The sequence below is a fragment of the Scyliorhinus canicula genome, chromosome 16 (assembly GCF_902713615.1).
Source record: "Scyliorhinus canicula chromosome 16, sScyCan1.1, whole genome shotgun sequence".
In the NCBI taxonomy this organism is placed as follows: domain Eukaryota; kingdom Metazoa; phylum Chordata; class Chondrichthyes; order Carcharhiniformes; family Scyliorhinidae; genus Scyliorhinus; species Scyliorhinus canicula.
The window spans coordinates 54406730-54425668 of record NC_052161.1 but is presented as its reverse complement, the minus strand read 5'-3'; the positions used below and the strand labels follow the sequence as shown (position 1 = coordinate 54425668).

Here is an 18939-nt window from a genome sequence, read left to right as displayed (position 1 = left end):
TCCAACTCCCGCAGACATACACTCAGACAGCCTGTATGTGTGCAATAGTTGAACAGAATTCCTGCCCCTGTGGGAATCTCGAGGTTTTGTTTTAGCTGATGGAAAACCCCCACCCTCTGTCCCATTGTTGAAGCACATTCTCAAGACAGCCTCAGACCGCACATTCGGTATTAAAGTAAGAAGCCATCATCACTCGTCCCCACCTAGTAATGTAAAGGCAGACGCCTTAGCCAAAGCAGGATCACGCCACGGTCACTTCTGGCAGCCACCCGAAAGCGAACCGATACACCCAGTTCAGGTTTCCCAGACCAATATTGAGGATCTATCCCAAGTCCAAAAAGTAGACAACACCCTCAAACAGGTTTTAGACGGCAACTTCCGAGCCCCCTATGATCAATGGAAGGACGCATTGACTGTACAGGACGGCATAGTTCTAAAAAACGGAATTTATATGATCCCACCCAGGACAGAAACCAGCTCATTTACCAATTTCAGGACGGACACGGAGATCAGGGAATAGACAACAACATTGCCCATTTAAGACCTTTGTGTTGATGGCCCGATTTAAAAAGCGATGCAATCCATTATGTCGAGAATTGCCTTATCTGTGCTCAGAACAATCCTGAACGTTACTCACAGAAAGGACAATTACGTCACACCGACCTGTGAATGGCCCTTGGACAAATTTGCAACTCGATTACATTAGCCCCCTTTGCCCTTGCAGAAACGGTTTCAGGTATGTGCTGGTTGTAATTGACAGCTTTACAAAATGGGTAGAAGCATTTCCCTCATGGACAAACACAGCAAAGGCCACCGCTAAGATTTTGACCTAACAGATATTCACACGCTGGGGTCTCCCACGCAGCATTGAGTCAGACCAAGGTTCCCAGTTCACCGGCAGAGTCATGCAAAATGTTTTAACAATTTTTGGGATCAGGCAGAAATTCCATATAGGATATCATCCCCAATCCAGCGGCATTGTCGAGAGAATGAATCAAACTTTAAAAGCGACCATTAGGAAGATGGTGCAACAGAACAATACCACGTGGGACACAGTCCTCCCATTTGCTCTCATGTTTATTCGGAACACCGTTTCCAGTTCAACAGGTTTCACCCCCCAACTCTCCTGGCCGGATGGCCCATGAGGGGTATTGAATATTTATTAGGCCTCGATCTGGCAAGCCCTACACCCACGAAAAAGCAGTCCAACAGGTTACAGATAACATTAAAGCAGCACAAATCGCTGCAGCTGTCCGATTAGGTGCTAGAAGGAAGCAGAATAAAGCCTGCTTTGACAAAACCGTCCACCCCGTAGAGTACACAGTCGGTCAGCAAGTAATGGTTTCACTTTACAACCCCAGTTCTTTCCTCTCCCCCAAATTTGCAGGACCCTACTCCATTTCCGACAAAGTGAGCCCCTCCGTACACAAGATAACGTACCCCAACGGTAAAACTGGTTGGTTCCACATCAACCAACTCAAAGTCTACGGATCCCAAAGTAGCCACTCCCATTACATCTCTCTGGCAATAGGAGATGATCACACCCCGCCCATCGACAACCTGGTCTGACCCCTACACCAACCCTCTCCCAGCCATGCTGACATTGATGCCTTGTCCACGCCCACAGACCCGAACTTGTCTCCCCCCACTGGTACGGACTTTCACCTTGAACTTGCCTCCGACAACAGCGAGAGCCTCCCGGATTTGATTACTATCCCTGAACACTGGTGCAATCTCTCTGCCCCCAATCACCCCAGCCCCCGGAACCACGACTTAGATATCTTTGACCCCCTATAGGCCCTCCCCCAGCCACCGCCACAGACATCACCTGACCACAGTAACATGCCCTCCACTCCCACCGCCCCTACGCCTCACGACAAACAAGCCCCTCTTTGGCACCGAAACAACTCTTGCAGACTAGTAAGGCATCACGATTCGGATTATCTGACGGCCCACACGGCCATGGCACAGAAATGACAGACACGAGTCTGGCAACCGGGAGATGGTGATGACTCAGATACTGACTCGTTTTGGTAATGTTTTTACAACACTGTTTGGTACAGAACCCTGAGGTGCCCAGGTGATGAGAAAGGGACACCACCTAAGTATTAATGTGTCCAAGTTCTGATGGAACCTGCCTGCCTTTTTCCTTCTTTTTTCTACTACATGGTTTTAATTCATGTCGCCCGACACACAATTACTCTTCTGATTCGAGGGTACGATACCCAGTGACAGTTAAAGGCACAGGTTTGTGAGGAAATAGATCACTGTTCTCCCAGTCTTTATGACAAGTTTCCACATGACTACAAACTCTTACCGACCGCTCAGGTCACTCAGGTAGGGAGTAACAGCACTGATCCCCGCCCTACCTGGGGATTCCACCCATTCTTATCCTGCAGCGGCCCACACGCACCTCATGTTCCCGTCACTTCCTACGCTCTGAAATGGTTCTCTACACTCTGCACTGTCTTTGGCAGGCCTTAGTTTCACCATCTCTACTCTCCTTTTGGTTGTGGTTTAAAGAATGCATTTTGCCACGTTCCGTAAGCTCACCCCTTTCCTTTACCTCCTGCGACCCCCTGGTCCCTCCCCACCTGCTATTCACACATATGACACAATTGGTTGCTATACACGCTGCTACACGCGAACTACCTCTGAACCCTGGGATGAAACTCTATAAAACTGGCAGCCCTGAAATTCGGCTGGTTAAGATAAGCCTCAACCACCACTGGTTGCAAGTAAAGAAAAGACGGGTCGAACAAATTGTCTGCCCACTCCCCGCATCGACCACAAGCTGCTAGAGTCTCTGTATTTAAAAAATTTGCATATCTTGTCTCTCCAAAATGGTATGTCAAAAAAAAGAGGGAGTCGCACATGGTGACAATCATAGTGGGTAATTGGAGTAAGGAGAGAATAAAACGAGATATTAACCAAAGATAATAACAGATACTATGCTTGCACCCCCAGGATTACACGGAAAACAGAAGATACCAGATGAAGGAATGACTGCTGACATGCATTTGGATCATTGCTGGACTTCTGCAACTGTGTGTGCAACACACGTTCGTTACAAACCCCACACCAGCTTCGAGCACTACCACACAACAGGCCACCACCACTACACCACACATAAAGACAGACACCGAAACCCCCACTTGGTGCGTAAACATTGCCAAATGGAACCCCCTTTCATACGCAGTAGAGGCCCTTCTAGTAATTGCAATAATCTGCAGTGTCATTCAGACACTTTGACTCCGCAAATGGCGAGCAAAAGCCTCCTGCTCCCCAATATTTACAGTCCGAGCTCCCTTCTTTGGAACTCAACAAAACTAAAATCATGTACTAATCACTGCTAAGAATAAAAGCAAATTGCTGTGGCTGCTGGAATCTGAAACGAAACAGAAAATGCTGGAAAATCTCAGCAAGTCTGGTAGCATCTGTAGGGAGAGAAAAGATCTAACGTTTCAAGTCCGATAACTCTTTGTCAAAGCTTTGATTGAAACCCCCGCTCGTTTGCATTTCAATGGCCCATTTTCCCAGGACAATAGAACTCCAATCAAGCAACCGGTACAGGCACAGACTGATCGGCGCCACTCCCTTTACTCAGAAAACCCAACTGCCAAGGTCAATGACCGCTAACGACCCGCCCAGCCATCAAGGCACCCGCCCCGTTATTGGCCGAAATCGAAGACAGTGATCAGAACCCTGTCGAACTATTGGGTCCAAGATTAAGTACCGCCCCAAAGAGGGCGAAATCCCAGAGGGATAAAATTGGCACAGCCATGTGTTCTGTCTCTTTGGATCCAGCCTGTGCCAGCCCAACTGTAGCAGGAACTACCAGCCAAGTTCAAGACCAACGATCGCTACCTGACAGATGAGCCCAGCAGAGACAGAGCCATTTTCTCCGAACCAGCCAAGTGAAATCCAGATAAAGGCCTTATCCATTTGCATAGTGCCGGTCACCCTGAAGTTAAGTATAGGTTATTGAAGCTGATAGGTGTAGTTTAACTCATAGTACAAATTGTGTTTGCATGTCGAGGTAACTCTTGTGTATGTAAATAAACCATCTTTTGAACTAACTAACTGGTTGTGTGGTCATTTGATCGATATAAGGGAAGGCTTATAGTTCACCAACATTATCCTTAATATTAGCAACAGTATTGGCGACGCTGTACCGGTTGCTTGACAAAGCAATGGAACGATTGATGAATCCACAGGAACCTGAGGTCGCAGCGACCAACAGAGCAGGGCAATGCCCCAAATGGGAGGAAGAGTTAAGGAAATACTTGTGGTTCACTAACATTATCATTAATATTAGCAACAGTATTGGCGACGCTGTTGGGATCGAAAACGAGCAACAATGGTGAGTGTATGGACAAACACCACCAGCTCTGGAGACTTCCGGCTGCACAGAGCATGAGGCAGATATGCCATTTATCCCCGCTACTGTTTGCCCCAGCAATTGAGCCACTGGTGGTCACTCTTAGAGCAGCGAAGAGGTGTAGAGGCATTCAAACAGGAGACAGAAAGGATAGAGTCTCACTCTACATGGTTGACTCTAAGTCTCAAAGCACCTGGCCGACATGGAAGGAACAATGGAACACCTAATGGTGTTCGGAGCCTTCTCAGGTTACAAACGTAACCTGAGCAAGAGCAAAATCTTCCCTGTGACCCTGATAGGGGTTGGGGGGTAGAGAGAGAGAGAGGAGAGCAGGCTGCTGTTCAAGCTTGCCCAGATCAAATTCCGATACCTGGGGAATCCAGAAGCCCACAACTAGATATGGATGACAAATAAAAATTGGTGGCACAGTGGCCCAGTGGTTAGCACTGCTGCCTACGGCACTGAGGACCCGGGTTTGATTCTGGCCCCGGGTCACTGTCTGTATGGAATTTGCACATTCTCCCCCACATCCCAAAGCTAAGTCTGGTGGAGGAGGTAAAATGGGACCTGCAGAGGTAGGACTTGCTCTGCCTGGCGGGGAGACTGTAGACGATCAAGATGGACATACTGACCAGGTTCCTTTTCCTGTTCAGATCCCTGCTGATCTTCATCCCCAAGGTCAGAATGGAGGAGGAAATCTGCACAGGAACATCCTGAGCATGGCCATGACCGCACTCCCATCCCTCCCCAGCCATATACTGAAGAGGTCCTGTGGTAGTAGCCACGCTGAGAACGTGGAGTCTTAAAAAAAAAGTTAGAGTACCTATTTCTTTTTTTTCCAATTAAGGGGCAATTTAGCGTAGCCAATCCAGATAAGAACATAAGAACTAGGAGCAGGAGTACGCCATCTGGCCCCTCGCGCCTCCTCCACCATTCAATGAGATCATGGCTGATCTATTGTGGACTCAGCTCCACTTTCCGGCCCGAACACCATAACCCTTAATTCCTTTATTCTTCAAAAAACTATCTATCTTTATCTTAAAAACATTTAATGAAGGAGCCTCAACTGCTTCACTGGGCAAGGAATTCCATAGATTCACAGCCCTTTGGGTGAAGAAGTTCCTCCTAAACTCAGTCCGAAATCTACTTCCCCTTATTTTGAGGCTATGCCCCCAGCTCTGCTTTCACCCGTCAGTGGAAACAACTGCCCGCATCTATCCTATCTATTCCCTTCATAATTTTAGAAAGGGCACCCGACCCAAGTCCACACATCCACCATAGCTATCCCCATAACTCAGAACCCTTTTTTTTTTGGTCACTAAGGGCAGCACGGTAGCATTGTGGATAGCACAATCGCTTCACAGCTCCAGGGTCCCAGGTTCGATTCTGCCTTGGGTCACTGTCTGTGCGGAGTCCGCACATCCTCCCCGTGTGTGCGTGGGTTTCCTCCGGGTGCTCCGGTTTCCTCCCACAGTCCAAAGATGTACGGGTTAGGTGGATTGGCCATGATAAATTGCCCCTAGTGTGCAAAATTGCCCTTAGTGTTGGGTGGGGTTACTGAGTTATGGGGTTGGGTTGGAGGTGTTGACCTTGGGTAGGGTAGGTGCTCTTTCCAAGAGCCGGTGCAGACTCGATGGGCCGAATGGCCTCCTTCTGCACTGTAAATTCTATGTAAATTTCTCATGGCCAATCCACCTAACCTGCACATCTTTGGACTGTGGGAGGAAACCGGAGCACCCAGAGGAAACCCAGGCAGACACGGGGAGAACGTGCAGACTCCGCACAGACAGTGACCCAAGCTGGGAATCGAACCAGGAACCCTGGAGCTGTGAAGCAACAGTGCTAACCACTGTGCTACAGTGCCGCCCGGTAGCACGGTAGCATTGTGGATAGCACAATTGCTTCACAGCTCCAGTGTCCCAGGTTCGATTCCGGCTTGGGTCACTGTCTGTGCGGAGTCTGCACATCCTCTCCGTGTGTGCGTGGGTTTCCTTCGGGTGCTCCGGTTTCCTCCCACAGTCCAAAGATGTGCAGGTTAGGTGGATTGGCCATGATAAATTGCCCTTAGTGTCCAAAATTGCCCTTAGTGTTGGGTGGGGTTACTGGGTTATGGGGATGGGGTGGAGGTGTTGACCTTGGGTAGGGTGCTCTTTCCAAGACTGGGTGCAGACTCGATGGGCCGAGTGGCCTACTTCTGCACTGTAAATTCTATGATAATTTTATATGTTTCTATAAGATCCCACCCCGCGTCCTTCTAAATTCCAACGAGTATAATCCCAGTCTACTCAACCTCTCCTCGTAATCCAACCCCTTCAGCTCTCGGATTAACCTACTGAATCTCCTCTGCACATCCTCCAGCGCCAGTACGTCCTTTCTCAGGTAAGGAGAGCAAAACTGAACACAATACTCCAGGTGTGGCCTCACTAACACCGTATACAATTGCTGCATAACCTCTCTAGTCTTAAATTCCATTCCTCTAGCCATGAAGGACATAACTCCATTTGCCTTCTTAATCACCTGTTGCACACTTTTTGCGACTCATGCACTAGCACACCCAGGTCTCTGCACAGCAGCATGTTTTAATTTTTTTGACAAAGAGTCATCGGACTTGAAACGTTAGCTCTTTTCTCCCTACAGATGCTGCCAGACTTGCTGAGATTTTCCAGTATTTTCCCTTATGTTTCAGATTCCAGCATCCGCAGAAATTTGCTTTTATCCATGTTTTAATATTTTATCATTTAAATAATAGTCCCTTTTGCTGTTATACCTACAAAAATGGCTAACCTCACATTTGTCAACATTGTATTCCATCTGCCATACCCTAGCCCATTCACTTAACCTATCCAAATCCCTCTGCAGACTTCCGGTATCCTCTGCACTTTTTGCTTTACCACTCATCTCAGTGTTGTCTGCAAACTTGGACACATTGTACTTGGTCCCTAACTCCAAATCATCTATGTAAATTGTGAACAATTGTGGGCCCAACACTGATCCCTGAGGGACACCACTAGCTACTGATTGCCAACCAGAGAACCACCGATTAATCCCCACTCTTTGCTTTCTATCAATTAACCAATCCTCTATCCATGCTACTACTTTACCCTTAATGCCATGCATCTTTATCTTATGCAGCAACCTTTGTGTGGCACCTTGTCAAAAGCTTTCTGGAAATTCAGATATACATCCATTGGCTCCCCGTTGTCTACCGCACTGGTAATGTCCTCAAAAAATTCCACTAAATTAGTTAGGCACGACCTGCCCTTTGTGAACCCATGCTGCGTCTGCCCAACGGGACAATTTTCATCCAGATGCCTCGCTATTTCTTCCTTGATGATAGATTCCAGCATCTTCCCTACTACCAAAGTTAAGCTAACTGGCCTATAATTACCCGCTTTCTGCCTCCCTCCTTTTTTAAGCAGTGGTGTCACATTTGGTAATTTCCAATCCGCCGGGATCACCCCAGTCTAGTGAATTTTGGTAAATTATCACTGGTGCATTTGCAATTTCCCTAACCATCTCTTTTAGCACTCTGGGATGCATTCAATCAGGCCAGGAGACTTGTCTACCTTTAGCCCCATTAGCTTGCCCATCACTACCCCCTTAGTGATAACAATCATCTCAAGGTCCTCACCTGTCATAGCCTCATTTCCATTAGTCACTTGCATGTTATTTGTGTCTTCCACTGTGAAAACCGATCCAAAAGACCTGTTCAGTTCCTCAGCCATTTCCTCATCTCCCATTATTAAATCTCCCTTCTCATCCTCTAAAGGACCAATATTTACCTTAGCTACTCTTTTTTGTTTTATATATTTGTAGAAACTTCTTGGGTTGTGGGGGTGAGACCCACACAGACAGGGGGAGAATGTGGCAAACTCCACATGGACAGTGACCCGGGGCCGGGATCGAACCTGGATCGTCGGCGTTCTGAGGCTGCGGTGTTTACCACTGCACCATCGCGCCGTCCACAGAGAACATGGAATCAACTGTGACACCACTTTGGTCTGACCGAGATGTCCACTTTGGCCCCCATCTGCAAACATCGCAAGTTCACATCCGCAACAGTGGATATCTTCAAAGGGTGGAGAAAGGGCGAAGGGACTCTGAAGATAGGGACTCCGTACGTAGAAGGCAGGGTAAAGCGACCCGAGGGGAACCCATGGACGAGTTCCAGACCAAATAAAGGGAATAAACTAAGATACAATCAAATCAAATACCTATTTCAGAAGGAGACGACATTCCCCCAGATACCACGACATTCATTATTGGACATAATAGCTGGGCAAGCTAGGTGATGGGAACTGTTTGGCCATGTACGGACGGCTACTGGAGTTGCACCCACCCCTGGACGAGACAAGAGAGAAATGGGAAGAAGAGCTGGGTCGGGAGATAGGGGAGGACTCTGGAGTGAAGCACTGCATAAGGCGAACTTCATCTTCATATACGCAGGGCTGAGCAACTAAAGGTAGTGTACCTAACTAGGCCAAGAATGAGCGATTCTTCCCAGAGGTGGAGGGCAGGTGAGAACGGTGCCAGGGATGCCCGACCAACCACACCCCCATGTTCTGGTCTTTCCTCTTGAATTGTCGGCTACTGGACATTCTTATTCAAGGCCATGTCCAGGGTTGTGAGGGGTGGAGCCTTTCCCACTAGTGGCGGTCTTCGGGGTATCAGAACAGCCAGAGCTCTTCATGGGAGAGAGGCGGATGCCCTAGCCTTTGCCTCCCTGATCAACTGCTGGTGATCGGCAGCACCACCCAAGCTGCAGATTGGCTCTCCAACCGAGCAGAGTTTCTCATGCTAGAGAAAATAAAATATGCCCTTAGAGGATCGGAGGAAGGTTTCCACAAAACATGGAGGCTGTTCACCAACTTGTTCCAAGACTTGTTTGTAACCAGCATCCAATAAAGTGTTGGGGGAGGGGGGGGAACACATCAGAGCAGAGTGCAAAACAAGAAGGGGAAAGGGAGGGGAGAGCAGGAAGGCGGGGTGAGGAGACATCATGGGGAGAGCAGGAGTGGTGAATGGGATGGCATCATTGGAAACGCAGGGCAGGTAGGATGGATCCGGAAGTGACAAAGAGAAATAGGCAATAACAACCAGTGCAGTAAGTGTACCCAGTGATACGCCCCCCAACAGCATGGCTCAGTGCCAGGAGGCAACCAAAGCGGCGCCGGGGGGGGGGGGGGGGTAGAGGAAAGACTGCACAGCAATATTGGCTGACCACCGGGTGGGCTCCCAACAAAGGGCACATCCCCCTCCCCCCTTAACTATGAAAAAGCTCACTCTCAGGGGCGCACAGCCAGCCATCGGTCCCCGCGTGACCCAAAGGGCACACCTCGGCCACCTGTATGATCCAGCTGGCTGCCGCTTTTTCTGTAAATTATTTATTTTTTCTTTTGTATCTTTCTCTATTAGCATTTGGCCTTAATAAACGCACCTTGTAAGTTCTCTATGCATGATAATTGAAACATCAGTTGTTGTAATTTGTGTTGATATATGTCGTGGGTTTGTCTTACTCTGTAACTTTTGATATAAAATGTTAAAAATCCAATAAAAATATTTAAAATAAGAAAGAATTGAGTAACACTCAGTAATATGATTCATTGTCTTCCCATTCTTGTGTTTTACCTGAATTGCTTGGATTTTGGATTGTATTTGATTTATTGTCACATGTACTGAGGTACAGTGAAAAGTATTGTTCTGTGTACAGTCCACACAGATCATTCCATACATGAAAAAACAGGACATACGATAAATACACAATGTAAATACATAGACATGGGCATTGGGTGAAACAAACAGATTGTAGTATTACTCAGTAGAGAAGATGTGTGGAGAGATCGGTCCATAAGAGGGTTATTCAGGAGTCTGGTAACAGCGGGGAAGAAGCTGTTTTTGAACCTGTTAGTGTGTGTTCTTAGACTTTTGTACCTCCTGTCCAATGGAAGAATTTGGAATCTTTAAATTTACAATCTTACATTTTTCAGGGGGTAATCAGAGCCAGGGTATGGGGGTTCTGTAGATTGCTGCAGTGGCACACTTCTTGGTTTAAAAGGCCTGGCTACCCCTGAGCAGGTCTCTACTCTAAACCATCTAGGAGCACCCAAAATAAATCAGCCCAAGTTTTCTTGCTGACAAGTCTCAGAAGGACCATCAACATGGAACCCTGGAATACAAACAGAAAATGTTGGATAAACTCAGCAGGACTGGCAGCATCTGTGGAGAGACAAACAGAGTCAGAATGGCTCTTCTTCTGGAGCCCTTTCAGACGAACTGCAACATCTGGAATGAAAACAGAAAATGCTGGAAAAGGTCTGGCAGCACCTGTGGAGAGAGGAACATGGTTAATGTTTCGAGCCCCGACGACTTCTTCACCCAGATTTCAGCGTTAAATGGGCTCCTAGGAACAGTGACAAACCTCTCAACATTGGCCTCAAAACCCCGGCCATTTAAGTCGTGTAAGCTGAGAGCAAAGCAATGGCAGAGACAAGGATTTGAATGGGACGAAGCATTAATAAAGCCGGATGTGTGTGTGTGTATATATATATATATATATATATGACGTATGGTGAGTTTAACTCCATGAGTATGGAACAAAGATTCTATGGTGATGACATCAGCACGCGCGGTATATAGGCTGTGATATCAGCTTTATTGTGAGGTCACACGGTGAGGGGCGATATTACCGGTTATAGCGCAGGTGGCTGCAGGTCAGCGGTCCCTTCCCCACCCCACCCCTTCCTTCCCTTCCTGGGCGTGCGGGGACAGCCAGGAGTCGGCGCACACCGAGCAAGGGCCGTTCGACAGGACACGGTCTTTTGAGAGGACGCTGGCGGGTTGAAGTGAGTAAGATCGCGTCGCCTCGGACCGTCCGAGGTTCTGGTCCCCCCTCACACACACCCCTGCCGGGGTTAAAGTGGGCGGCCGAGTGAAAAGTTGCAGGCGGACATGCAATGTGTGCGGCGCCTCCTGCAGCTCTCTTCTCGGTGCCAGCGGTAAGTGCGCGGGTGGAACGCGCGGCGCTGGGTGAGGGTTCAGAATGGCGGGGGCTGGGCCTTCTTTACCCGCAGGCCGGAATGATGCGTTGAGGCCTCTGCCCACCATGAGGCTGGCAGGGAGTCAAGTCGAAGGGGTGAAGGTCATTTTGTTGAGGTGAATACTCTGGCGGGGGGCAGGCCGCTGTTCGATGGCTAAGCCGCCCACCCAGCACCGGCAATAAACCGGCTTTGGGCCTTTGGTGATGTTTCGGAGAGAAGCGGCCGTTAAAGGTGGCCGCACTTGGCCATTCCGGGAGAGTCCCGAGGATTGGGAACTTCAGAATTGCGTGTTAACAAGTTTGGGCAGTGTTGCACCCCAGGACGGAATGATTGATGTTCCCTCTGGAGTGCCCAGTTCCATAAGTTTGTGTTCCTTTCACCATGAATGGGCATTTTTTTTGCAGGGTTATGCCTGCCTTTTGACTCACGGTGTTTTTTTTTACACGGTGGCTTTTTTTTTGCATATATAATTCACTGCACAAAATCTTAAATTTCTGTGATTTTATTCAGTGAGTAGTTAAATGAGCTTACCCAATCCATTCTTCAACCGTCCCCCCATTCAACCGGATTTAGTCAAAGTTGTGACATTTAAGTGGTGGAGGAACGTCAATAGATTTATAAACATTTACAACACTTCTAGCCAAGTTCCCTTTGTACGAATAATCCGTAACTCTTCTGCTAGTGCAACCCAAAACTCATTGTACTCTCCCGATGCTTCCATGCTGTTTAGATCTCCCTGGCTTTAAACGTTTATTGCCTTTTGTTGTTACGTTGAGGTGGCCTTAGCCTTAACAGCTATTCGATGTGGCAAAGCATTGCATTTCTCTCAACGTCACATAGCAACATTTAGTTTAATCTTTGTCCTCCCTGGTGATACCAATTCACACATTTTTTTTGTGCCATGTTTGCGCATCTGCATGTGTTATAGGTCCGCACAAGTCAACAAAGAAGATTTTACTATCACATCTAGGGCAGCATGGTGACAGTGGTTAGCACTACTGCCTCATCGTCAGGGACCCGGGTTCAATTTTGACCTTGCATGACTGTGGAGTTTGCATGTGTTGTCCGTGTTTACATGGATTTCCTCTGGGTGCTCCAGTTTCCTCCCACAGCTCAAAGGTTAAGTGCATTGGCCATGCTAAATTGCCCCTCAGTGCCCAGAGATGTGTGCAGGTTAAGATGAGCTTGGGGGGGGGGGGGGGGGGTTGGGCTGAGGTCGGGGGGGCGAGGGTGGGGGGGGGGGGGGTTGGGCTGAGGTCGGGTGCTCTTTCCGGGGGCTGCTGCAGACCCGATGGGCCAAATGGCCTCATTCTGCACTGCAGAGAATCTCTTCTAACTGAAACCTACTGCTGGTTGTCCTCACCCATCAAGAAGAGTCCATTATTTCTTTCCTTCTGAGATTTTGGAAAATATTTCTTGTGACAATCATATGAACTATTTTACTTTTGCCACCAGATAGGCTTGAGTGATCTGATATGGAGTGGTCTGGTATGGAGTATAAGTTCTGTTTTCCTAGTAAGTTGCATGGTCTGCTGTGCTATTACAGAGGACTTGATGTGCCTCTGGTACGGACTGAATCCAGGTTCTCAAACTGCTGTTTGACCAGTGGATACGATTTTGTGTTTAGACAACAGCGAACTTTTTGTTATAAGCAAGAATTTTAGATGGTATGCGGGCCAGAGAATCATGTACCCTCTGCTGCCACACCATCTGATGCAAAATGCACCAGGAAGGGGATTCATATTTTTATCAGCAAATTTCTTAAATTATCCAAAAGTGAAAGTTGCCCCCCCCCTCCCCCCAACCTTTACTGCCTCAGTGAATTAGAATTTATGATCCTTTTTGAAGTAAATTTGTTTTGAAACAATATTAAATGTGTACAAATATGCCATAAGCTTCAGTATGAAGCTCTTTGGCATTGCAATTTAAATTTGGCTTTGAATGTGTTCAATGTTACTGAGTAAATTGTTTGAAAAGAACATTTTTAAAAATTGAGATTTGAATCTGAAGCCGCTGCCGCTCTCTCCTTAGTAAATTGTGTAAAATCCGTGTGTTTTTTTTACCATTGCAATTTCATTTAATTGGGAAAAAAATATTTTCCTGTAAGTAGTGATTCTAAATGAAGGATCAGAACTTGAAATTTTTTTGCAGTGTTCCAAACAAGTGCCCTCCCAAGGCATGAGCAGCAACTACTAGCCTTGCCAGTGATATTTGTTCCCAGCTACTGTTGTTCTGCAAGAGTGACCCTTGGCTTTTGTTCACTTGCCATTTTTATTCACTGACCCACCACCACTCTGACCTCTCTTGTCCTCTACCACCTACATTTATTTTGCATATTCAAGGGATCTGGGCATTGCTGACAGGTTCAGCATTTATGGTCTATCTTTAATTGCCATTTAGGTGATGATGAGCTGCTGCTATCGAGGTGCTGTCGGAACACCCACAATGCTTTAGGAAAGAGTTCCTGGACTTTTTGACCCAGTAAAGAATTGCACTCTAGTTCTAAGTCCGGATGGTGTCTAACTTGGAGTTGATGTTCCCATGTATCTGCTGACCTTGGTTTCCAAGGTGGTTAAGGTTGTGGGTTTGGAATGTGCTCTGCAAGGAGCCTTGATGGTTTACTGCAGTGCATCTTGGTAAGTGATAAAATACTGCAGCCGCAATGGTGGATAGGGTCCCAATTGAGCATCATGCTTGTTATAGATGTTGGATGGTGTCAGACATCTGAGTGTTAGAGCTGCAGTCATCCAGGCAAATGGAGAGCATTCCATCACACTTGTGCCTTGTAGATAGTGGTCAGGTTAAAGGGAGTTGGGAGACTAGCTACTTTCTGCAAAACACTGGTCCCTTGACCTGCTCCTGCAGCTGTATGGCCACTTTAAGTTTATAATCAGTGGTATCCCATAGGATTTTAATTGTGGAGGATACAATGATGGTAATGGCACTGAATATCAAGGAGCTGTGGTCAAGCCTTTCTCTTGTTGGGGATGTTCATTGCACAGCACTTGTGCAGCATTAACTTTCCTGGCTCTTTTCAGCCCAAACCTAAATGTTCATGTTTTGTTGCATGTGGATACAGCATGCTTAATTATCTAAAGAGTTACAAATGTACGGTATTCCGTCCCATCATAAGAAAATATCCTAGCTTCTGACGTTTTCCGATGGAAGACAGGTAATTGCTGAAGCAGCTGAAGATGCTTGGGCCTAAGATATTGCCCAGAGGAAATACTGCAGTGATGAACTGAGGTCTAGATGATTGGCCTCTTTGTCCATGTTTGGACCAAGACTGTAATGAGCTTGGAGCTGAGACAGTCCAAACTGCTGCTTAGTATCACTGTCAATAACAGCCCACTGTCAGAGGGTTAAGAATAAACCATAATGTTGTGGGTTAGGAATCACACCCAGGCCAGACTGAATAATAATCTTTATTGTCACAAGTAGGATTACATTAGCACTGCAATGAAGTTACTGTGAAAAGCCCCTAGTTGCCATATTGCAGCACCTGTTCCGAGTACACAGAGGGTGAATTCAGAGGGTGAATTCAGAATGTAGGTCCAAATTACCTAACAGCATGTCTTTCGGGACTTGTGGGAGGAAACCGGAGCACCTGGAGGAAACCCATGCAGACATGGGTAGAACGTGCAGACTCTGCATAGACAGTGACCCAAGACTGGAATCGAACCTGGGACACTGGAGCTGTGAAGCAACAGTGCTAACCACTATGTACCATGCTGCCAGAGGGTGGCAGACTTCCTTCCCTTACACTGTAGCATTGTGGGCAGCACGGTAGCATTGTGGATAGCACAATCGCTTCACAGCTCCAGGGTCCCAGGTTCAATTCCGGCTTGGGTCACTCTGTGCGGAGTCTGCACATACGTGGGTTGGTGTGTGCGTGGGTTTCCTCCGGATGCTCCGGTTTCCTCCCACAGTCCAAAGATGTGCAAGTTAGGTGGATTGGACATGATAAATTTCCCTTAGTGTCCAAAATTGCCCTTAGTGTTGGGTGGGGTTACTGGGTTACGGGGATAGGGTGGGGGTGTTAACCTTGGGTAGGGTGCTCTTTCCAGGAGCCGGTGCAGACTCGATGGGCCGAATGGCCCCCTTCTGCACTGTAAATTCTATGAATTTATATAGTGCTTTTCACAGCCATCAGAGATCTTAGTATTTTCAGACAATGAAGTACCTTTTTGAAGTATACTCACTGTTGTAGCATGAAATGTGAACTACATGGTTTTTAGGGTAATTTGTAGTTTTATGGCTATCATTATGGAGGCCAGCTTTTATCCCAGATTTATTTAATAAATTGGATTTAAATTTCTTCAGCTGTTGTGATGGGATTTGAACTTGTGTTTCTGGATCATTATTCCCCTGGATTACTATTGCAATAACATTACTACTACACTACACTGCCACCACGCAGCTTGAGGAATTGATTCTCTCTTTTTATTAGATATTTTACAACTATCCAGTGTTAACATTATGTTCCACAATTTCAAATTATAACCATTGATTCCAGTTTTGGGGCAGCAGGTGCCGTCAGTGATGTTGTCTTTGTCATTTACCTCATTGAATAATCTTTCATTTATTTTCTTATCCCACTCCCATCATCTTTATCCATGCATCAAAAATGTCTTGTCATTTACACACTCTTATCTGCCACCCTTTCATAGACTTGTGTTTTTCTTCTTTCTTTGCCGTTACATACTTAAGTCCTGTCCTATCAGATTTCTTCTATTTAGAGGGTTTTTAAACCACAAATTTATTGGCACTTTGAGTACCCAATTCTTTTTTGTCCAATGAATTTTGTACAATTTTTAGTGTGGCCAATTCGCCTACCCTGCACATTTTTTTTTTTTTATTTTTAAATTTTTTTTTTTATAAATTTAGATTACCCAATTATTTTTTCCAATTAAGAGGCAATTTAACATGGCCAATCCACCTAACCTGCATATCTTTGGGTTGTGGGGGCGAAACCCACGCAGACACGGGGAGAATGTGCAAACTCCTCACACAGTGACCCAGGGCCGGGGTTCGAACCCGGGTCCTCAGCGCCGTAGGCAGCAATGCTAACCACTGTGCCACCGTGCTGCCATACCCTGCACATCTTTTGGGTTGTGGGATGAGACCCATGTAGACAGGGAGAATGTGCAAACTCCACGTGAACAGTGACCCAGGACTGGGATCGAACACGGTGCTGTGAGGCAGCAGTGCTAACCACCGTGCCGCCCACACAATTATTGGATTTCTGAGTCATTTCTTGAATGACATTACATTATTGCACAAAAATTTACCTTGATATTTGTTCCTGCTTTTAGTTTAAAAAGCTTTCTTTGATCAAAATATTTGGTTGTAATTTAATACAAATTTCTTGGAGCAACCGCATCCAATAATCTGTCTACAGATGATAGCACTTTCAATTTCAGATGCTATTTTCTGTATGTTTGTACATACGCAAATAGTTTTACTGCAGTATTAGTAGAGTAATTCAATATATTTACTGAACTGTTTCTCATTTAAAGCAAGCAGCCAACAAGAAACCTGAGAATGAATAATCCAGCCATCAAGACAGTAGTGACTGATGTTATCAAATCTCATGAGGATAAGCGTGAATATCGTGGATTGCAACTTTCTAATGATATCCGTGTGTTACTTGTTCATGATCCCACAACTGACAAGTCCTCTGCAGCCCTGGATGTTCACATCGGTATAAAAATTTTACATGTTTAACAAGTAAAACATTATTAGTTCTCTGTGCTTGTTTCCTTTGCTAAACATTAATTATTTCAGTAAAACTGTACTCCAGTCAACAATTAAGTCATGTTCATAGCTGTTATTGTTATTCAGTATTTCATTATTAACCCATTGGAGATTATGACACTCAGCTTTATTGTGCTGCAGTTTCTTCCAGTTAAACTGTGGGAAAGGAGAACTCTTATCTTTGCCCCCTCGAATGCTCTGTACCCTTGTCACTGATTCCCTCCCTGGCCACGAAGTAGGCTGTTTGCAGCCTGTCTGCCCTATCTGACCCTGAGTTGTGCTTTAGCCCCATATCTTCCATCACCAGCATTGCTATCTTTGAGCCTTGCAGCAGCATTGTATGCCTTCATCTCATCCTCCGCCTATAAGCTGTTGAAGTAGTTATCCCTGCTTTCCCACTTCCATACCTGGCTCTTCAAATACTGGGCAGCCTCCCATCATCTATACTCTGTAGATTTAAATTGATCCAAAACTTTGCTATCCATGTTTGACCTGCACCAAGTCCTGGTCACTATCACACTTATCCTTGTTGGTCTTCATTAGTTTCAGTTTTCCAAACACCGTTCAAAACCTCTTTTATTGCCTCTTAGCCTCCCTTATTTCTGTAACCATTTCCAGTCCTCCAACTCTGTTCACCCAGAGCGCTCTGCTCCTCCAACTTTGGCCTCTTGTGCAATCCTTGACTCCCTTTGTCCCACCATTGCTGGCTGTGTTTTTTTTTACCATCTAGACTCCACATCTGCTTGAATATGTAACACTTTTTTAATTTAATTTAAATTTTTTATGAATTTAGAGTACCCAATTCATTTTTTTCCCATTAAGGGACAATTTGGCATGTACAATCCACCTACACATCTTTGGGTTGTGGGGGTAAAACCCATACAAACACGGGGAGAATGTGCAAATTCCACACGGACAGTGACCCAGAGCCGGGATCGAACCTGGGACCTCGGCGCCGTGAGACTGCGGTGCTGCCACTGTGCTGACCTTACATTTTTTATATATTTGCCATTCTATTTGCCAGTATATTTGTGAGAATCTCTCCCTAAAGGAAAAATTACTTTCCACTGGGGTTGGATTATTTTCAGTTTGAATTTTTTAAAATTTATTTTTATTCAAAATTTTTCAATAATTTTTACAAACCACTACAAAAAGAAAAACAACGAAAAGAAAACATAGCAATAAAACAGAAAACAACTCAACCATTTAACAATTTAACAAAATATGGTGGGGTATCTGCCCTTTACAAATGAAATCCAAACCACCCCCCTCACCCCCTCTGGTTTGCTGCTGCTGCTGACCTCCACCTAACGTTCCGTGAGAAAGTCAAGGAACGATTGCCACCGCCTGGAGAGCCCCTGCAAGGAACCTCGCAAGGCAAACTTTATCCTCTCCAACCTGAGAAATCCCACCATATCACTGACCCAAGCCTCTAGGTTTGGGGGTTTCACACCCCTCCACATTAACAAAAGCCTTCTCCGGGCTACCAAGGAGGCAAAGGCCAGAACTCCGGCCCCTTTCGACTCCTGCACTCACGGATCGTGTGATACCCCAAATATCGCTATCCCCCAGCTCGGTTTTACCCGAGTGTCCCAAGACCTTGGACATAGCCTTTGCGAAGCCTTTCCAAAATCCTCGAGTGCCGGGCATGCCCAGAACATATGGACATGGTTTGCTGGGCTACCTGAGCACCTCACACACCTGTCCTCCACCCCAAAGAACTTACTCATTCTCGCCACTGTCATATGCGCCCGATGCACCACC

The 18939-nt window shown here is 46.3% G+C and overlaps 1 protein-coding gene across 5 annotated transcripts in view; it reads left to right on the top strand.

Moving 5' to 3' along the window:
- Window positions 1-18939, top strand: part of ide (insulin-degrading enzyme) — a 245968-nt gene that overhangs the window by 35318 nt on the left and 191711 nt on the right. The window contains exons 1-2 of one of the 5 annotated variants that reach the window (XM_038822331.1): window positions 11025-11376; window positions 16942-17122. In XM_038822331.1, the coding sequence (XP_038678259.1) occupies window positions 11335-11376; window positions 16942-17122 (223 nt within the window). In that variant the 5' untranslated portion in view covers window positions 11025-11334. Of the gene's footprint in view, window positions 1-11024; window positions 11377-16937; window positions 17123-18939 lie in introns of those variants that run through there. The other 4 variants (XM_038822334.1, XM_038822332.1, XM_038822330.1 and 1 more) reach the window with 4 other exon arrangements.